Source organism: Bubalus bubalis, chromosome 5 (genome assembly GCF_019923935.1).
Source record: "Bubalus bubalis isolate 160015118507 breed Murrah chromosome 5, NDDB_SH_1, whole genome shotgun sequence".
Lineage (NCBI taxonomy): Eukaryota > Metazoa > Chordata > Mammalia > Artiodactyla > Bovidae > Bubalus > Bubalus bubalis.
Genome location: NC_059161.1, coordinates 76,672,658 through 76,693,312, shown reverse-complemented (window position 1 = coordinate 76,693,312; position 20,655 = coordinate 76,672,658). Strand labels below are relative to the sequence as shown.

Genomic DNA, 20,655 nt, shown 5'->3' with positions numbered 1-20,655 from the left:
TCCACAGAATCACAGTTTCTGCTGACTTGCCTGGATTTGTTGGTTGGGAAGGGCACTCTTAAACTAGATGCAATAACTTATTGCTTTGCTTTTCCTCAGCTTCAAGAGAAGTGTCTTTATTTCTGTGGAAGGAAGGTCTGAAATCAGAGGAGGTGACTAAGGGCATATGAATGAGAAGCACTGGACTGAGAGTTTGAGGGTGTGGGCTTGGGTCCCTACTCCACCACTGTTCAGCCTTGGGTAAGTCATGTCTTCTCTCAGAGCCTCACTGTTTCCTCCTCTGGGAGGGAGACGGCTGGACCAGCTGCTCCTTCCTGTCTGGTAGAGTGAGGTGGCTGAGGATGGAGGTGCTGGAGTCGGGCTGCCCAAATGGCATCCAGCTCTGCTGTTTACTCCCTTGGTGCCCCGGGGCATGCTCTTGACAGCGCTGTCTTAGCTTTCTTCTCTAAAACAATAGACACAAAAATATTATCTGCCTCATGGAGTAGATGTGAAAATTAAAAGAGTTAATGCATATAGGCCCCTACTACAGTGGGTGGTTGTGCTCACGACTTGTTTTTTTAGCTATCACTGTCAGCCTTGCTGGACTGTGGTGTTGGAAAAGACTCTTGAGAGTCCCTTGGACAGCAAGGAGATACAACCAGTCAATCCTAAAGGAAATAGGTCCTGAATATTCATTGGAAGGACTGATGCTGAAGCTGAAACTCCAGTACTTTGGCCACCTGATGCGAAGAACTGACTCATTGGAAAAGATCCTGATGCTGGGAAAGATTGAAGGGAGGAGGAGAAGGAGACGACAGAGGATGAGACGGTTGCATAGCATTATCGACTCGATGGACATGAGTTTGAGTAAACTCAGGGAGTTGCTGATGGGTAGGGAGGCCTGGCTGCTGTAGTCTATGGGGTCATGAAGAGTCAGACACGACTGAGTGACCGAACTGAACTGTCAGCCTTGCTCCTTCCCCTTTGAATTTTGAGTTTGTGACAATGAGAAATGTCAGATAAAGGAATGATAAGGGCACATGCAATGTTTGGCCCTGATAACATTCTTCTGATTCTCCCTGGAGCAGGTTGTCACAAGGGCAAGAGAGGAGGACTTTGCCTTTTCCCAGTGGCTTTGGCTACTCTGGGTGGACCTAGCTTTGAGTGACATGTTGCCATGGAAGAGGAGCTCTGGTGATGGTGAAGGGGAATGAGCATGTCTGTGTGAGGTGTAAAGAAACTAAATCTTTATCTTCAGTTATAGGAAGCCAATAGTGCATGTGTGATCAGTCATATTAGACTCTTTGTGACCCTATGGACTATAGCCCACCTGGCTCCTCTCTTCATGGAATTTTCTAGGCGAGAATACTGGAGCAGGTTGTCATTTCCTACTCCAGGGGATCTTCCAGACCCAAGGATCAAACCCACATCTCCTGGTCCTCCTAGCAGGCGAATTCTTTACCACTGCACCACCTGGGAAGCCAATAGTTCATTTCTAAAATGAAGAGTTCAGAAACAGAATAAATGTGTGTTCTCTAGAATTATGAAGCTAAATAGCAAATGGGGACCCTGGATGTTGACAGCGGTTGCCTACCGGTCCTAGGAATGGGGGCAGGGCAGACTGGGGCAATGGCCTGCAGGTTTGCATCATATACATGCCATCTTAAATTTCATATGTGGAAATCTTCAATGAAAAATAAATTATAAAATACAGTAAAATGCAATATATCATTCTAGGGTCTGTGGCCAGGAGAAATGACTGTTGAAGCTAAGGAAGTGTATGTGTTCACATGTCATGTTCTTGTAAAATTCACAAAGGGAAGATAAGTTCATCTTAATCAGTTAAGATCAGTGTTCTTTTCTACTCTGGCCTCTCCTCAGGTGACACTGAAGAGATCAAAATAACTTGGGGATCTGAGTAAGGAGCTGTTGACTTGGGGATGTATTTGGTCCTTTGTGGTTCAGTCGCTAAGTTGTGTCTGACTTTTCGCGACCCCATGGACTGCAGCATGCCAGGCTTCCCTGTCTATCACCATCTCCCAGAGTTTGCTCAAACTCATGTCCATCGAGTCAGTGATGCCACCCAACCATCTCATCCTCTGTCGTCCCCTTCTCCTCCTGCCTTCCATCTTTCCCAGCATCAGGGTCTTTTCAAATGAGTCAGTTCTTCACATCAGGTGGCCAAAGTGTTGGAGCTTCAACTTCAGCATCAGTCCTTCCAATGAATATTCAGGACTGATTTCCTTTAGGATAGATTGGTTGGATCTCCTTGCAGTCCAAGGGACTCTCAAGAGTCTTCTCCAGTACTACAGTTTGAAAGCATCAATTCTTCGGCGCTCAGCCTTCTTTATGGTCCAACTCTCACATCCATATTTGACCCTTAGAGAGATGTATTTAGATGGCTTGGAATCACATATGTGTGTGGTTAAGATACTGCTACCCATCCTGGTGTAAGAATGGCATCAAGGAATATTCCTTCCAGCCACTGTACTGACTCTTTTTACTGAAAGTGTGTGGATTTTGGAAGAGAAGCAAAGTTTGAGATGTTTGGAGCCAGAAAAAAATGTGTTGAAAATTCTTCCAGCCATCGAACACCTAAAATTGTAAGCTAAAGATTCGGTTTTCATTAAAATCTAGTAAAAGTGGAAACATTTACTCAATAATGCAACATATATAATTATAAATGAATCACATACTTTTTTATTTTCTAATGGGAATCTTGTGAAGCAGTATTTATGGGAATTTATGTGAAATTTGTAGGGCACAAACCTGTAGCATCTTTCATACATGCCAGCTATCAGTGACCAAAACCGAATTTTGAACAACCATACCAAAGGAAAGACTAACTTTAAAAAATCATCTTTACAGAACATAAGTTAAAAATTATTGTCATAGAAGAAGCAAACAAAGAGGAATCAGGTAGTTTATTTCTAAAAGTGTTTGAGCTATCTTTCTCAGTTGTGTGGTGTTTGTGGTATTTGTCAGCTTTTTGAGATTTGTAATTTGTCACAATTCACTTCTCATTCTTAATAAATATTCACTTCTGTCCCTAATTTTGAACTTCTATTTTAAAATTCCTTTTCTTAAAGAGCATCCCATGAGCCGCAGGCCTCATGTGTCTGGCCCTGGCGGGGGTTGAAGTCTGTGGAGAGTTCAGTGGAAAGTGGCCAGATTTAACAAATAAAAATACAGGATGTTCAGTTAACTTTGAATTTCAGGTGGATAAACACTGAGATGTGTTCATCTGAGATTCAAAGTTAACTGGGTGTCTTTGTATCCAATCAGTGGGAATGTGAAAGAAACAGAAGTCAACCAGGGTGGGGGTGGAAAGGTGGAGAGAAGAGAGGAGAGGGCAAGAAAAGGGGAGAGGCTTCACAAGAAAGTCAGTCTGGACTAAGTCTTAAAAGCTGAGTAGGCATTTGTAAGGCAGAAGAGCACAGGGTGTGCTTTCTGGGTGAGGTGTGGAGGCTCATCACGAGGGGTGTGGCTGATGATGTGGTCAAGGTCAGGCTGTGATGGGGCTGGCGTGTCATGGGGAGCAGTCTCCTTCGCCCTGAAGGCCCCGGGACCATGTGGGGAGCTTTTGGCGGGGGAACACCAAGACTGGGTTTGTGTTTTAGACAGGTGGGGACCTGGGGGAGGATGGGTGGCTGGGGCTGAGACCAGATCAGCAACCCAGGATAGAAATCGGGAGGTAGCGCTTGGACTCTTTCCATGACCCATCCCTGCTCCCTCCGCCAGTCTCCACGGGGCTGCTTCAGGGCCCTCGAACCTAGAACCCATTGACGTCAAACAGGATCTGAGCTTCTGGACCACCAGGTGGCGGCTGAGAACCTTGGGAGTGAAAATGGAGAAGGAAAGGCCAGATTGGTGGGGGACAGGTTCCCAAGGTGGGTCTGTGCTTCCCTCCCCATCTGCAAGGGGTGGTCAGTTTGCAATTCCTCAGGTCGTCAACTTCCTAGGTGAAGGCAGTCAGAACTGCTTGGCCTGGGAGACTGACGTCACCTCCCCTGCTACACAGGCTTGAGGCTCCCCACTGTTTGGTTCCGGTCCACCTGGTCCTGGGGTGGGAAGGCAGCATGGGCTTAGAGAAGGCTGGAAGCCAGGACAAGGAGGTTTGAGAACCATGTGCCCTGTCTTTGCAGTGAAGGAAGGGCTGGCTCACATCTCTGCTTGTTCATGGCTTTAATGGGAACGTGGAACTGGGTGCTCTTTGTTGTCTTTTCTAACTCTCATTTCTGAATCCCAGAGGAGAAATGGTTCAGGCTTAAGGTCCCCCAGGAGAGGGGCTGAAAAGGTGGAGCAGGAAGACCCTGCACTCACCTCCTCCACCGACACACCAAAACTACAACTATTTACAGAACCATTCAATGCGAACAACAGAACCGGAACCGGAAATCTTCTCTCTCTCTCTCTCACTTTTTTTTTTTGCTGTATTTTAAAAGTTATATACAATTAAAAACAAATTATTACAATCCAGATATATTTACCGAGACATTTAAAATTTACATTCCTGAGTATATATCTTTATGCTATACAGTAGGTCTTTGTTAGTTATCTACTTTATTATGTACAGTAGTGTGTATATGTTAATCCCAACCCCCTACTTTATCCCTCCCTCTTTTTCTCTGATAAGTATGTTTGTTTTCTATATTATACTCAATATTTTGTAATAACCTATAAAGGAAAAGAATCTGAAAAAAAACATATATGTATAATTGAGCCACCGTGCTATACAGCTGAAACTAATACAACACTGTAAATCAGCTATACTTCAATTTAAAATATAATGAGTAAAAAGACAGAAAAGTGAGTAATCATTTATATTCTTTCTAAATCTGTATTTACTTCCCAAATGAACTATCCATTCATCAATATCGGTATTTCTTTCTTTTGCAAATTTCCGGTGTCATACAGTCCTCACAACTATAGGATTTTCCTCATATATCACTGAAGTTAGGCATATAAACCTAAGTCATTTCCTCAGAGTCACTCAGTAGGGCTGCACCTTGCTCAACTCCAGGGCACCTCATTCCCATGAAAGGCACTGGGCGTGGTGCCCCCTGGGGTGGCACAATGCCTGGTTCCCTTCTTGTCTGAGCTCCAAGACGTGGCTCTTCGGAGAGGCAAACTACCCTCTTATGGAGAAGAAATTGCCTTGGCAGCATCTTGAATGGCTCATGGAGTTTGAGTGGAAGCATAGGGGATTGGAAAGTGTGAGAGAGCTGTGTCCAGCACACGTCAAACTCAGTGCATCTCCATCTCAGTCTCTGGTTTTCCTTCATTTTGTCTGTGTCCCCATTTAACAAATGGGCAATGGAGCTCTGGTATCCCAGTGGTGGGTCAGCTGGCTCTAGAAGACCCGATTCTAGGCTAGATAGAACCTACATCTATGGATCAAATCCACAGTTTGATTGCAATCCTGGGAGGAATGCCATTCCACCTCAATCTGTATTCTTGTCTTTTTATATTAAGTGTTAGTAGAGAGGCTTAGGATGGAGAAAAGCAATTTCTTATTGTCCCTCTTTTCTCCTAGTTTAGGAACTGAAAGGGGGTGCTGTAAAATTAATAACAAAGCTTATCATTTTCTGATCGCTTATTATTTTCCAGGCCTTGTGCTAAAGCTTACATTTAATCATGTAAGCTACACACCATGCCTGCATGGTGAATGTTCATCAGGCACAATTAGCACCATTTTGCAGATGAATAGAGGCACAGAGATTAACTGGCTTGCTTTTGGTCTGACAGCCAAAGCAAGCAGAAGCAGTCAGCCTGAGTTGGCTGACTCCCGAGTTGCAGTCCCAGTTACTATGATACAGTGTGTACTGGAGTGGAGCTATGAACACAGCACATATTTTTCCTTTCTCTACAAGCTTCCTGATGTGACATCTTTGTCCTGAAATCAAAGTTGGATGAGACACACAGTCTGAGCACAAGGTGGTGAATACAGGCTAAGAGTCAGCAGTGATGCAATCCACTCACCATCTGTGAGCGATGAGCCGGCAGCTCAGGCAGTGCTGTGGAAAACAGCATACACTCCCTTGCCCATCTCCCTTCCTGGAGAAGCAGGAGTGAGGAGGGGGAGATCTCTGGACTCAAGACTAGCTCTTCCTCTCCTCCCCAGAAGGAGCACAGAGACACTGAGTCCAAAAAAGGTGTCTTCTCCTTTTCCAGGTGCTTGGCACACAGCATCAGAATAAATATTTATGGAGTACTCACCAGGGTCAAGTCCATTAGATCATTCAGAGCCTCACAGTTTATCTTTACCTATTTTAGGAAACTCCAGGGAGGTTTTGAGCAGCTTGTCCAGTATCTCACAGAGAAGAGGGAGAGCCAGGGTTTAAATCTAGAGCGACGCTGTGACCGCTACAATCGACCGCTTCCCTCAGCATGTACTATTTCATTAAGTCCAAGATGCTGGATCGCAAGACATCCAGCCCCTGTGGCTTCACTTCCTGGCATCTCTGCTCATACATTGTCCTCAGTGTTCCCTGCTCCTCTTCCTTCTCTGCTGGGCGCTGCCCACCACTCTGTCTACCCAGGCTGGCCACGGGGCAGATTCCATTCCAGCTTGTTGTCCAAAGGGCCCATGGGGTTTCTTATAATTATACCCCATCCCTAAGCTGTTTCGTTTTGGTAAAAACAAACTGTTTTGAGAGTTCTTGTTTGGAGAGGAAACTTTTTACACCCTATCTTTTTTCATCACCGTTGCCCCAAACCCTGATTCTGAAGAACTGGTGGTATAGAGATTGTATATTAAAAAAAAGCAATTTAGACAGAGAGTCTTCCGGCCCAAGATCAAGGATTCTAGTCTCTGTTCCCGACCTGCTCCTGGCTGCTAAGCTCCTCTGCCTCCCAGTCTCATTTTCTCCCTCTGCATTAAGAATGAAAGGGCTGTCTAAGGGACAAGATGCTGAAGAAAGAGAAGATGCCCAAAGAAACCCTTGCATTTCTGCGAGAGGAAGAAAAAACCCTCCTGACGAAGTTAAACAAAATAAGGCACGTAAAGCCTTTAGCTAGCACCTGGCACACGTTAGGTGCTGAATAGCTCGGGCAGATGGAGCGGACAGGAGCCGGGGCACCTGCAGGATCTCACGGCTGGCTGTTGCAGGGCGTGGCTGTCAGAAGATTGCTTTCCTGACGTTGCCTGCAGGGTACAATTGGTGACATGCCATGGCTCTCAGGAAAGTGATCTAACTTGGATTTTTCTGTATGGACACAGAATTGCAAGAAAATCTCATTTGCATAGAGTTGGGGAGCTCATTTTTTCCTAGAAGCTGCCTGTCAAGACTGAGAAGAAAGACACATTTCTTAATAATGATTAATCAGCTGTATCTGAAAAGAAAAAGAAAACAATTCAGGAAATAAGATGCTAAGGAAAGGTGGGGAAAAATGATCTCCCCCCAGACGGACCCACCCAGTTAAACCCTGACAGCATTTCCTTGTGTTCACCTGCATAAAAGTGACCAGCCCTTTCCAAGTGGCAAGGAGCGCAGAGAGAAGGCATAGGGGTGGCCCTGGAGCACTCTGTGAGAGGTGAGGCTTGCGGTGTCCGTCCTGAGGCTTTGCTCATCACCATCCCACTCCTCTTCCATTACAGCTGCAGAGAGGTGACCTGCGGTCGCTGTGAGTGGCCTACGGTATTCCAGGTGCTGGGCGTTTTGTAGAACGGGGAGGGGTGTTCCGGTTGAACTTTCTAGTCCTTTCTTCTCAATAAGTAGAGAGGCAGAGTGGGAAGGAGGAAGGAAGAAAGGGAAGAGGAAGGGATCTATTTTGTTTTCAGAAGCATGATGATCGTATTTAAGTTTTATATTGATTTACAATGTTGTGTTGACTTATGCTGTGCAGCAGAGTGATTCAGTTATGTGTGTGTATATATATATATCGCCATACTTTTTCATATTCTTTTCCGTGATGGTTTATACAGCATATTGACTATAGTTCCCTCTGTTACACAGAAGGACCCTGTTGCTTATCTGCTGTATACACAGTAATTTGTGTCTGCTAATCCCAAACCCTCAGTCCTTCCCTCCCCGACTTCCCTCCCCCTTGTCAACCACAAGGCTGTTTTCCATATCGGCAGGTCTGTTTCTGTTCCACATATACGTTCATTCGTGTCATATTTTAGATTCCACATATAAGCACATCATTTGTCTTTCTCTTTCTGACTTACTTCGCTTAGTACAATAATCTCTAGGTCCATCCATGATGCTGCAGATGGCATTATTTCATTCTTCTTTGTGGCCGAGTGATATTCCATTGTATACATCCGTTGACAATATTCGTTTCGTCAATGGACATTTATGTTGTTTCTGTGTCTTGGCTATTGTGAATAGTGCTGTTATGAATAAAGAAGTGCATGTATATTTTCAAATTCTATTTTTGTTTGGATATACGTCTAGGAGTAGGATTGCTGGGTCATATGGTAACTCCTTGTTCAGTTTATCGAGGAACCTCCATGCTGTTTTCCATAGCTGCTGCACCTATTTACATTCCCATCAACAGTGTAGGGGGCTCGCCTGGTGGCTCAGATGGTAAAGAATCTGCCTGCAATGTGGGAGCTGTGGGTTCGACCCCTGGGTTAGGAAGATCCTCTGGAGAAAGCAATAGCAACCCACTCCAGTATTTTTGCCTGGAGAATTCCATGGACAGAGGAGCCTAGCGAGCTGCAGTCCATAGGATCACAAAGAGTCGGACACGACTAAGCGACAGACACACACACACACAGAGCAGTGTAGGAGGGTTCAAAGCGAAAGAATCTAGCATTTACTATAAGCTTCTTTTAATTCTAAAAACTCCTGGGAACTTTATAGTATATGTACTTTTAATCATTTGCAGTTATTAAGTATATCTTTAAATATAAGGAGTATCACGGGCTCGGTGGGACCTGGCAGAAGTTTGTTCCTGTCCGTCTGCGGCTAGGGGATCTGCTGGGTCTCCCGCTGAGATCTAGGGGGCGGTGCTGAGGGCGGGGCGGTGCAGGGCTGAGGGGAGCGGCCCCTGCCCTCCTATCCTGGTTCCGCCGCTCAGGGGCCACGTACCTTGGGCAGGTTTCTCCACCTCGCTAAGAGTCAGTTCCGTCTCAGGTAAAACGGGGATGCACGATACTGGATGCTTGGGGCTGGTGCACTGGGACGACCCAGAGGGATGGAATGGGGAGGGAGGAGGGAGGAGGGTTCAGGATGGGGAACACATGTAAACCTGTGGCCGATTCATTTTGATATTTGGCAAATCTAATACAGTTATGTAAAGTTTAAAAATAAAATAAAATTTATTAAAGTTTGAAAAAAAAAAAAAAAAAAAAAAAAACGGGGATGGAAAAAGAACCACCCTCAGAGGCTGGCTGGGGGCATGAGATAACCATGGAAAATATTTGGCATGGAGTCCGAGGCACGAGGCAGGCATGATCAATGTTAGCTACTACTGTTGCCTGAATCAGGTGAAATGGCTGGAATCACCTGAGGGACATCTTTCTCCTCCGAGGCTCCCAGTGAGGGTAAGCGGGCAACACCCCACTGCTTCTGAGAGTTGTCAGCAGAAAAACTGTGCCCCCTTTAGTCACTTGTCTCCCCAGAAGCACCCCAGCTGTCTTTTGAGGGGAGAGAGGATTCTATTGCCTGCCCTGTCAATGGGGTCTATTTCCTTTTTCTGCTAGAAACAGGTTGCAAGACGAGAAATCAAGCTCTTTAGCACAATGCCTGCTCTCCAGTGAGATCTCAGCATACACCTGTCCCTTGCTGGGAATGCTGCTGAGTTAAGGAGAGGTGAGGGAACACGGTTTCTTAAGCAGGAGTCACCACTTCTCTGCTTCTGGAGAAGAACCTGGGACTCTGGAGGATGACCCGGGGTCAGGGGAGGGGTGGGGTACGGCTCACGCTCTTCCACAGGCGTGGTTAGAAGTGGGGGCGTCCACAGCCCCCAGCTGGCTTCCTATGCTCGCGGCCCCCGTCTCATCCACTGTGGCGCCCACACGCCTTACACAGCACACACGTGGCTGGAAGCGAGTGCTCAGTCTGTACCATGGACGACGCCGGGCAGAGGCCAGTCCGTGCGCATGTGTTGCCCTCTGACGTATTTTAACACTTGGCTCTGTTTGTGAAATGTGTGCTGGTGCTGGGAAAAGTCAGAGGAGGAGAACTCAACAGGCTGAGCACTTTTCTCAAGATGTATTACATGACACCGCTGACAGGGGTTCACTGAAAAGACAGGACAGAGGCAGGAGCGGGTATGAGAACTGGGCGGGGCGGGCGCAGCAGGGGTCTGGGTCTGGCCCTGGTTAGAGGTTGGCGAGGGGCAAGCACGTCCCTGGCACCTCCTGGCTTGGTGGGTGATGGAGGGGAAGCCACCACCCTTGCCATCTGTGGGTCTTCCTCGACACTGCGGCTAATGGGTTATTAGAGGCCCCTTATCTCCCTTTCCCATCTCTTCAGCTGGTGACGTCTTCATAGTTGGCATCAAAGGAGTGATTTTAAGCAGACACAGTGGAGATGTAACTTAGTTACCAAGTGGGGATATAATAAAGGATGTCTCCTATTTTCAGGGGTAAACATAAAAAAGTGAAATGTGTTCTATGTTTTTTTCAGATCTGTTGCCTAATTTCTAGGGCATATTACCAACCCTGTTTTCCTATTGAATTTGTTAAAAAAAAAAAAAAACAAAACCAAAACGCTTCTCACCCCTGTTGAAAAACGAGCTGTGTTGAGTCATGTGAATGGTTTACACACAAATTTACTCCTTGAAAGTTGGGAGAACACTGTGGATCAGGCTTTCCGGGAGTGGAGTGGGTGCAGCGGGGGGGACAGGGAAGGGCTAACTCAACTGATTCAAAGAAACCAGAGAAGGAGAGACATGCCCTGAGGTCCGCAGGCTGAGGTCCTGAGTCCTGCTTTCTGGGCTGCCTTCTGACCAGCCTTGCGAGGTCTGAAGGGAGACTTAGTTGGGGTCTCTTGGCCGGAAAGCTCACTTCACCCCTTCCTGCAGGACATGAAGGCACTGTGCATTTCCCTCTGCCTCCTGGGTGCCGGGCTCTTCCTGTGCTCAGCGCACGCCCGAGGCCTCAGGAGATGCCTGATTTCCATGAACTTGCACCGTGTGGAGGAGAGCTTCCGAGGAATCAAAACAGCCATTGTGAGTGTGGGTTTGGGGTGACGGTGTGGGAGCGTGCCTCACTTTACCTCTTAGCGTGACAGCCAGCTCCTGCTCACCACCTTGGTGTCCCTGGAGGATGTGAAGTCCTCACTGCTTGTGTCCATTGTGTTTTCCTCCATAGCAAGCTAAGGACACCTTCCAAAACGTCACCATCCTGTCCCCATCGGAGACCCTGCATGGCATTAAGGTACGGGCCTCTGTCTGCTCGCTCCTCCTCTGGCGTTTTGTGGGGAAGTGGCCCAGGGCTGAAGGGGAATCTGCGCCTGTGCATGCCTCTTCCCTGACCTCCCCGGACTCTGAGGCTCCGCCGACTCCTCACATGTCAGCTGATGTGCAAGGGTGTGCTCCTGTCTCGGGGAACTTAAACCCCAGGGAGGGTGTTCACCCCAACAGTGATTAAGTGTCACATGCTCAGATGGGGCAGGATTTCTATGGCTTAGAGTGACTTTTGTGGTTTTGTGGGGAAACTGAGACAATGAGCAGTGTCTCAAAAGCTGAAGAGGCTTGGGGTTAGTGGCTAAAAGAAAGGAAGGGTTTGGGGAGAATAGGTGTGTAAGATCAATGGAAATACATATCAGGGGACAGAGGGGCAGCCGGGGTGAATTCCCTGGTGGTCCCGTAATCAGGACTCTGTGTTCCCACTGCCAAGGGTGTGGGTTCAATCCCTGGTCAGGGACCTACAATTCCTCAAGCCATGAGGTGCGACAGAAAAAAAAAAAAAAAAAAAAGAGGCAAACTTGAAATCCAGGCTGAGCCTCAGCTTTATTTATTTTTGGTCGTACTGAGCGGCTTGTGGGATCTTGGTTACCCAGCGGGGGAACCTGTGTCGCCAGCAGAGGAAGCGTGGGATCCTAACTACTGGACAGCCAGAGAACTCTGAGCCATGGCCTATAATACAGGCCACAGGGAGTTCCTGCGGGTGTTGGAACCAGAGTGGGTGACCACATAGTCTTTCAGAAAGACAGTCTGGTGATGTTCCTTACAATAGACAGCTTGAGGCCAGAAGGCAGGGAGGGAATGTCTAATTGCCAGACTAGAGGTGCTGAGAGTCCGTGTGTTGGAAAACAGCTGATTTATGATGTGACGGTTCACTTCACAGAAGGGGCCAATGAGAAGTACCTTTAAAAGTGAGCTCCTCCAGTCCTTGATAGCATTCTAGAGAAACCCAGTTCTTTCAGTTGTTTATGTGACAGAGTATAAGGCACAAGATCATTCTTCTACGCAGTATTAGGCCTGATTTATTTATGGTAAATGCAAGGAAGCACTTCCTAAATTCTATTCTAGTCAATGGTATAGGAGATTTACAGGATATTATAACTGGAAGGGACCCAAAGGCCATGTATTTTGAAACCATCATTTTCAAATGACCAAAGGACGTCTTGGGAGAAAGAATGTCTAGTTAGTAGTGGTTGTCAGAAATAGACTCTCAAGTCTCATGCCCCTGTTTCTTCGTCCTCTCAAGGTCTAGAAATAGTTGATGTGGTCTAAGGCAAGCAGTCTATGAGTATACAGTTCATCGTCATATTTATTCTCATCCCCTCTCCCTCTTTGATGAGACAAAGGTGAAGGGAATTAGAAAGAGCAGAGGAAGAGGAGACGTTTTGTGTTGCAAGTTCAGTTTCCATCCAGGAAAAGCTACTTGTCGGGCCAAGGAGGCTTCGCTGCCTTAATGCTAATGAAGATAGAGATGCACCGTTGCTGTAGACCCTTCTTTTCTCAGGCTGACCTACAGATCTCCTCCACTGGCTCTTAGGGTGGAGTGCAAACTGCAAGAAGGAAACTCTGGCTGGCCAGTTGCCCTGAGCCATGCCCAAGGAAGTCAGGAGCTTTTCTGAGGAGGACCTGGCCAGATGCATGCATTTCTGCAGCTGTCAGTTTCCATTTTTGCACATCTCCACTCCAACCAAGTGATCCCTGAAGTGTAAAAAGATCACACTGGAGGAGAGACCAGCAGTCATCACACTGAAAGGAATACGTGCCTAGCACAAGCCTGACATGCAGCAGTCACTGAGTGGCTTTTAGTGGCTAGAGGATGTTCCAGAGACCCAGACTTCAGTACAGTGTAAGGAAGTGCTTTTCAAGAAAGCTGCTGAGACATCGCTCCTTTCAAAAGGGAAGTGTCTGATCCCTGGAAGCAGTTAAGCAGAAGTTAGTGATATGTCAGGGATGCTGTAGAAAGAATTCTAGCCTATTGCTGGGCGCCATCCCCTGTGAATATATCTCCTGGCCACGGGAAAAGAGGGTAAGAACTGCAATCTCTTCTTGGTGACTCTGTCATAAGCAGCTTTGGTGTCATAAGAGGACACTCTGAGACCAATAAAAATGTAAAAAAATGGCTTTTAGTTATTTCACTCCTTGTTGCCCCGACCCAAGCAGGCTGCTTTTGTCTCTAGGATAATAAGAGAAGAGGTCCTCTGGGGCTATTCTTAATTTGTGTCTATAGCCCTTAGATGTGTGCTGCGTGACCAAGAACCTCCTGGCATTTTATGTGGACAGGGTGTTCAAGGACCATCAGGAGCTGAACCCCCAAATCATGAGAAAAATCAGCAGCCTTGCCAACTCTTTCCTCTACATGCAGAAGACTCTACAACAATGTGTGAGTCACCAGCATCTGCTTCCTGCCTGCCCCACGGAGCCCAGGACACGCTGGCCCTGTGTGGCCTTCTGAAATGGTTCTGGGCCCAAGGGAAATCCCCTGCCCTGTCATCCATGGGCAGAAGTGTCAGGAACCACTTCTAGTGGGTCCTCCTTGCCCAGGGCTTCCTCCTCCTCAGACCTGGTTTCCTCATGGATAATCTTCCTGGGATGACCAACTTACCTAAAAGCATCTCTTAAGTGATCCCGGGACTGGCCTATGAGAGGGGCATGTTGAGGATTCTGGGCTTATCATAACACACATTGTGATTTGTTAAAAACAAACCTCAGAAATAAAACTGAGCCCCCAAGAGCCAATAAAAACTTAGACCAGGAGAAAACCCGGGGGTTCTGGCCCCATCTCTGCCAATGATTTCCCCGGTGACTTTGTGACAAGCTACTTCACCTCTCTGTGCCTTGGATCCTAAAATTGTTAGAAGAGGTCTTGACCCCTGTCCCACTTACGTTAAGATGTATTTAACCAATTATTTAATTAACTAGCCTAACAAATATTCATTGAGTGCCTGCCTAGAGTAGTGTTGCATTCACAGAGGGGTGACAAGACAGATTTGGTCCCTGCTCTCCAGGCCTTTCCAGCCCTGGTGAAATGCAAGGTGATCCTACAAACAGCCCCTACAGCCCCCTGCTGCCCCAGCCTGGGTTGACTCACCTGACTCTCACCTTGGGAGGAAGGAGAACTATCACTCCTCACATAGGAGGTGGTGTTAAGAGTGAGGCAGGGTGGAAAAGTCTTCTGATGGATGCTATCTCCATTTTATCACAGCAGAATCTGTGTCACTGCAGACAGGAAGCAACCAATGCAACCAGAATCATCCATGACAACTATGATCAGGTAAGGGAGGGGGAGAGGACAGGGGAGGTAGAGATGCAGCGGCCTGAATGGGCAGCCTCCTCCCTGCTCAAATTCATCCATTTACTCAACAGTATTGATGGCCGGTCTGCCCAGTTCTGTGTCTGCTGAGTGTGTTGGTCTTACCTCATTTGTTAATTTCCTGGGCTCTCCCTCCCCATTATGCCTCCACTGTTTTCTTTCCACATATCCGAACTATGTTCAGATCTGAGGGAAAGCACACACTGTTTAAGATAGGGCTGAGGCAGAGGGAGGCTTCCTAGGTGGCGTTAGTGGTAAAGAACCTGCCCGCCAATGCAGGTTACATGTAAGAGACGCGGGTTCGATCCCTGGGTCGAGCGTGGCAACCCACTCCAGTATTCTTGCCTGGAGCATCCCAAGGACAGAGGAGCCTGGCGGGCTGCAGTCTATGGGGCCACACAGAGTTGGACACGACTGAGTGACTTAGCACGCACGCACAATGCAGAGGGAGCAAAGAGCCCCAGTGAACTGTAAGCTGTTATGCATGAAGCATGCTACCTGGTAGCGGGTTGCTGTGTTGCTGTGTCTAGGAACTGTGGTCAGCGTCCTGTGTGGTGATGAACAGTGCTTCTCATGTACGTGCGGGCGTTGTATGCACACCTCATGTAGAGGTGGAGTTAGAAGCACAGTATCTTACCTGCATCATTTAGAGATTCTGTTGAAATGCAGATTCTGGCTGGTAGACCTGGAATGAGGTCTGAGATTCTGTGGTTCATCCACACTCCCAGATTAAGTCAATGCTTTGAATAACAAGGAGCTGCAAGGTCTGTTCAGAGCTCTTCTTTTTGGAGAGGCTCCATAGAGTAATATCACAATGGCTGAAATTCATATTGTTCTTCCTATGAACCAGGTATTAAGTGCACTAAAGGTATTATCAGCACACTTATTCCTTACAACAATGCTACAAGCCATAGTCTATATTTGATAAATTAGAAAACCAAGACACAAACAGGTTAAGTCATTTAACTAAGTTTATACCACAACTGAGTGATGGAGGTAGGGCTCGATCCCATGCCATCTGGCTCCACAGGACATACTTTGGTATCTTACCATCTCTTCCACTCTGCTAAGGAAGAGCTGGGATAAGTCAGGAGACTTGGGTTCCAGTCTAACTCTGCTGCCAGTCGGCTGTGTGACTTTGGGTAGGACACCTTCTTAGGGGCTCCAGCATCCAACGGAGACACACTGTTCCCGCGTCTCATTGCTGGGCCCCTCGGGGACGGTGGCTTTCACGGAGAGTGTCAGTAGTAGGCTGAGCTGATGTCAACAGGAAAGCAAGCAGAGCTTCCAGCAAAGCAAGTTTGTTTGTTTGTTTGTTTTTCTGTGACATATAGGAAAAAGAAAATCAGACGGCAAAGAATGAAGAACTTCTTATTTTGTTTATAAGTTACTGACATGATTTAACTGTTTGTTTATAGAAAACAATTAAGGTCATCTGTTAGGAAAATAATTTAGGGTCTGTATGCCCTGCAGAGATAATGGTTGCATAAAAAGCAAACTTCATGGGGACCAGACCATGGGGCAAGTGACTGAAAACTATGGTACAGCTCAGAAAGGCAGGGTATGATGATGATTTGCATGGTTTCAGCTGGAGGTCCGGTCTGCTGCCATTAAGTCTCTGGGAGAGCTGGATGTCTTTCTAGCCTGGATTGACAAGCATCATCGAGGAACTTCCGCTGCCTCAAGACAAGGAACCTAATCTGGGGGGATGAAGGGCCCCTGAGAGGTTTCTGGTGGGGGACAGCCAACTTGGAAGGGGAGGGAGACGGGGGAGGCCCTGTTTTATGCAAATGAGGGTCTTTTTGAGGAAGTCTTCCTGCTTGTTTGGAATTCTCTTCTCTGGGCTGAGGTGTTGTAAGGGGAAATTCTGGGTTTGAGCACACCTCACCTTGTGGCTAAAATCTCACTGGCTGGGCCCAGCTTGTCTGATCTCACCTGAAGGTATCCAAGCAGTCTACTGGTTTTATATTTGTAACAAAATATGTCTGTTGAGAGGTCCTGCGGGGCCATCCTGGAGGGAGAGGGTGGGCTTCCTTAATTTATTGTGAAGTTTCTTATCCCATGTCTGTGATGTGAGCTAAGCGATATCCTGTGGTGCATATTGTACTGACTGGTTTTTTTCTGAATAAATTCTGTTCTTTACCAATTAGTGGAAGTGTCTTCTGTTTTAGGAAGGCCAGTCAAGGACCATGAATGGAGACTATGAGAAATGAAAGGGGCCTTGGGGAATTCCCTGGTGGTCTAGTGGTGAGGACTCTGAATTCTCACTGCTAAGGGCCTGGATTCAATGCTTGGTTGGGGAACAAAAGAATCCCACAAGTCATGCTGCTGCTGCTGCTGCTAAGTCGCTTCAGTCATGTCCGACTCTGTGCCACCCCATAGACGGCAGCCCACCAGGCTTCCCTGTCCCTGGGATTCTTCAGGCAAGAACACCGGAGTGGGTTGCCATTTCCTTCTCCAACGCATGAAAGTGAAAAGTGAAAGTGAAGTTGCTCAGTCGTGTCCGACTCTAGCGACCCCATGGACTGCAGCCTACCAGGCTCCTCCGTCCATGGGATTTCCAGGCAAAAGTACTGGAGAGGGGTGCCATTGCCTTCTCTGACAAGTCATGCAGTACTGCCAAAAACAAATAAATAAATTAAAAAAAAAAAAAGAAATGAAATGGGCCTTGAAGAACAAAAATATATGGGAAAACTGAGGCCTAGAAAGGGATAAAAATTTACTCAAAGTGAGTTAGTACAGAGAAGGGTTTCAGACTGGACTCCACCTAGCACCTGTGCTCCACATAATGATCAAGAGGGTGAACACAGGGCTTCTCATCATGACTCCTTGCTGTCACTCCATTTCTGATGTCTCTTTCTCTGTGTTTCTGTCTTTGCTCTCTGTCTCTCTGTTATTGAATTGGGTCCCACGGTTCACAGCTTTCAAAATCAGTACTCACAAATGTTCATGTAAAGGAAAGTTGCCTTTTATTCAGACTGCCAGCAATCTGGGGACATGGCGGGTCTCTCAGATCAGATCAGATCAGTCGCTCAGTTGTGTCTGACTCTTTGCGACCCCATGAATCGCAGCACGCCAGGCCTCCCTGTCCGTCACCAACTCCCGGAGTTCACTCAGACTCATGTCCATTGATTCATTGATGCCATCCAGCCATCTCATCCTCTGTCGTCCCCTTCTCCTCCTGCCCCCAATCCTTCCCAGCATCAGAGTCTTTTCCAATGAGTCAACTCTTCGCATGAGGTGGCCAAAGTACTGGAGTTTCAGCTTTAGCATCATTCCTTCCAAAGAAATCCCAGGGCTGATCTCCTTCAGAATGGACTGGTTGGATCTCCTTGAAGTCCAAGGGACTCTCAAGAGTCTTCTCCAACACCACAGTTCAAAAGCATCAATTTTTTGGTGCTCAGCCTTCTTCACAGTCCAACTCTCACATCCATACATGACCACAGGAAAAACCATAGCCTTGACTAGACGAACCTTTGTTGGCAAAGTAATGTCTCTGCTTTTGAATATGCTATCTAGGTTGGTCATAACTTTCCTTCCAAGGAGTAAGGGTCTTTTAATTTCATGGCTGCAGTCACCATCTGTAGTGATTTTGGAGCCCCCCAAAATAAAGTCTGACACTGTTTCCACTGTTTCCCCATCTATTTCCCATGAAGTGATGGGACCAGATGCCATGATCTTCATTTTCTGAATGTTGAGCTTTAAGCCAACTTTTTCACTCTCCACTTTCACCTTCATCAAGAGGCTTTTGAGTTCTTCTTCACTTTCTGCCATAAGGGTGGTGTCATCTGCATATCTGAGGTTATTGATATTTCTCCCGGCAATCTTGATTCCAGCTTGTGTTTCTTCCAGTCCAGTGTTTCTCATGATGTACTCTGCATAGAAGTTAAATAAACAGGGTGACAATATACAGCCTTGACGTACTCCTTTTCCTATTTGGAGCCAGTCTGTTGTTCCATGTCCAGTTCTAACTGTTGCTTCCTGACCTGCATACAAATTTCTCAAGAGGCAGATCAGGTGGTCTGGTATTTCCATCTCTTTCAGAATTTTCCAGTTTATTGTGATCCACACAGTCAAAGGCTTTGGAATAGTCAATAAAGCAGAAATAGATGTTTTTCTGGAACTCTCTTGCTTTTTCCATGATCCAGCAGATGTTGGCAATTTGATCTCTGGTTCCTCTGCCTTTTCTAAAACCAGCTTGAACATCGGGAAGTTCACGGTTCACATATTGCTGAAGCCTGGCTTGGAGAATTTTAAGCATTACTTTACTAGCGTGTGAGATGAGTGTAATTGTGCGGTAATTTGAGCATTCTTTGGCATTGCCTTTCTTTGGGATTGGAATGAAAACTGACCTTTTCCAGTCCTGTGGCCACTGCTGAGTTTTCCAAATTTGCTGGCATATTGAGTGCAGCACTTTCACAGCATCATCTTTGAGGATTTGAAATAGCTCCACTGGAATTCCATCACCTCCACTAGCTTTGTTCGTAGTGATTCTTTCTAAGGCCCACTTGACTTCACATTCCAGGATGTCTGGCTCTAGGTCAGTGATTACACCATTGTGATTATCTGGATCGTGAAGATCTTTTTTGTACAGTTCTGCCTCCCCTCAAAACCACCTCTGAAGATTCTGCTTGGACATAAAAGCTTTTAAAGTGAAACAGGGAAGTAACCTCAGTTAATCATTGAGATGGGCTGGGGGTGGGGGTGGGGGGTCAGAGTCGCCACCATCCCCACCCCCACTGTGTGCAGGCTTGTTGACTCTGTCTGACCTTTCTTATTTCTTTAGATGTTATCTTGCTCACACAGTTTGTTCAAAAGATAGTGAAAGGGAAGCTGGGGAGGAGATCTGGTGATGTGTTAATTACTTATTCTTCACTTCTATTTCTTTGATCTATGGAAAGAAACAACAAGTTAGACAAAGTACTGTGTGATCAAAAGATGTGCAAGGTGTGCCAGGGCCAGAGGTGAGCAGAGCATGGGGGCCTGGTGTAAGGTTAGTGACAAGAGCTGGTGCCTCCTGCAGAGAGCTCTTTCCTGCCCAAAGCTGCCCACATGTCTGTCTTGTCTCTCTGTCATTTCTTTATTATTGCTCCCAACCTAGATATATCTTTTCAGGCCCTAAATTCATCCCCCATGGGTATGTATGTGGAGTTGGAGAGAAGGTATTTCTAACAAAGGGATGGTTGTCATGGTGACAAAGCTGAATGACTGCAGCCCAAGGCAAGAGGAATTCTGGGTAGAGGGGTTCTGGCCAAAATGGGCACCAACTTCTAGTGGACAGGCCTCAGATGGCTAATGACAATAAGAACCAATACTTACTGAGCAGCTGCCATGTGCTGGATGCCGAAATAAGTGCTTTACGTGTACTATCCTGGGTCCTGTATCTATACTGTGACTGGCTGGCTGAAGCAACCTTTCTTTATTCCTAACTGGGAAAGAAATTTCATTGAACAGGCTCTAGTGTCTGAAGTCAGCCAGTCCTGACTCCAATCCTATGTGACTCCGAGCAAATTACTTAGTGGCTCTAAGTCTCAATGCCTCTTGGGTAAAACGGAGATAATAACACTGGTCTCCAGGTGTTGCTGTGAGTTATGAGTGAGATGAGGGCCCCGCAGCCCTTCAGAGTGGGAAGCCGTATGTGTAGTGTAAAGAGTGCCAAGCCAGGAATCACAGTCTGGCTCCAAGTCTGCCATGATTCGCCCAGGACAGGTCACCACATTGCCTTGACCCTCAGTTGTCTGCAGTGTGGACACTGACACCTGTATTATCATGCGAAAGCCAGAGCATTATGATGGCCTGAGAAGCCCTCACATCTGCACACACGGGGTTCCTGACTGTTTCCTTGCACCATGTCCCCTGTTCTTGCCCAGGCTCAGGACCACTCGACCACGCTCACCTGCTTCATGGCTCTACAATGAGCAGGCTTGTCCTCACCATAGGGCCTTTGTGCTTTTTATGCACACATACACATAAGCTGAGATAGGATTAAAAGAAACCTC

General features: G+C 46.8%; 1 protein-coding gene across 2 annotated transcripts; it reads left to right on the top strand.

The window, feature by feature from the left end:
- Positions 1-7,247: 7,247 nt before the first annotated feature.
- Positions 7,248-16,802, top strand: IL19 (interleukin 19). 2 transcript variants are annotated; one of them, XM_006043815.4, is made up of 6 exons: positions 7,248-7,518; positions 10,963-11,109; positions 11,252-11,317; positions 13,574-13,726; positions 14,549-14,617; positions 16,245-16,802. In XM_006043815.4, the coding sequence occupies exons 2-6, from the start codon at positions 10,966-10,968 to the stop codon at positions 16,353-16,355; spliced, it is 543 nt and encodes a 180-aa protein (XP_006043877.1). In that variant the 5' UTR covers positions 7,248-7,518; positions 10,963-10,965; the 3' UTR covers positions 16,356-16,802. The 2 variants fall into 2 exon arrangements, with proteins under 2 accessions (XP_006043877.1, XP_044799205.1); XM_044943270.1 differs by lacking the exon at positions 7,248-7,518 and adding an exon at positions 9,338-9,478.
- The last annotated feature ends 3,853 nt before the right edge of the window (positions 16,803-20,655 follow it).

Coding starts and splice junctions, on each gene's coding strand:
- IL19 (XM_044943270.1), top strand. CDS start 9,386: ATGATCAATGTTAGCTACTACTGTTGCCTGAATCAGGTGAAATGGCTG. Junction 9,479..10,962: donor CTCCGAGGCTCCCAGTGAGG/GTAAGCGGGCAA, acceptor CCCTTCCTGCAG/GACATGAAGGCACTGTGCAT. Junction 14,618..16,244: donor TCCATGACAACTATGATCAG/GTAAGGGAGGGG, acceptor GCATGGTTTCAG/CTGGAGGTCCGGTCTGCTGC.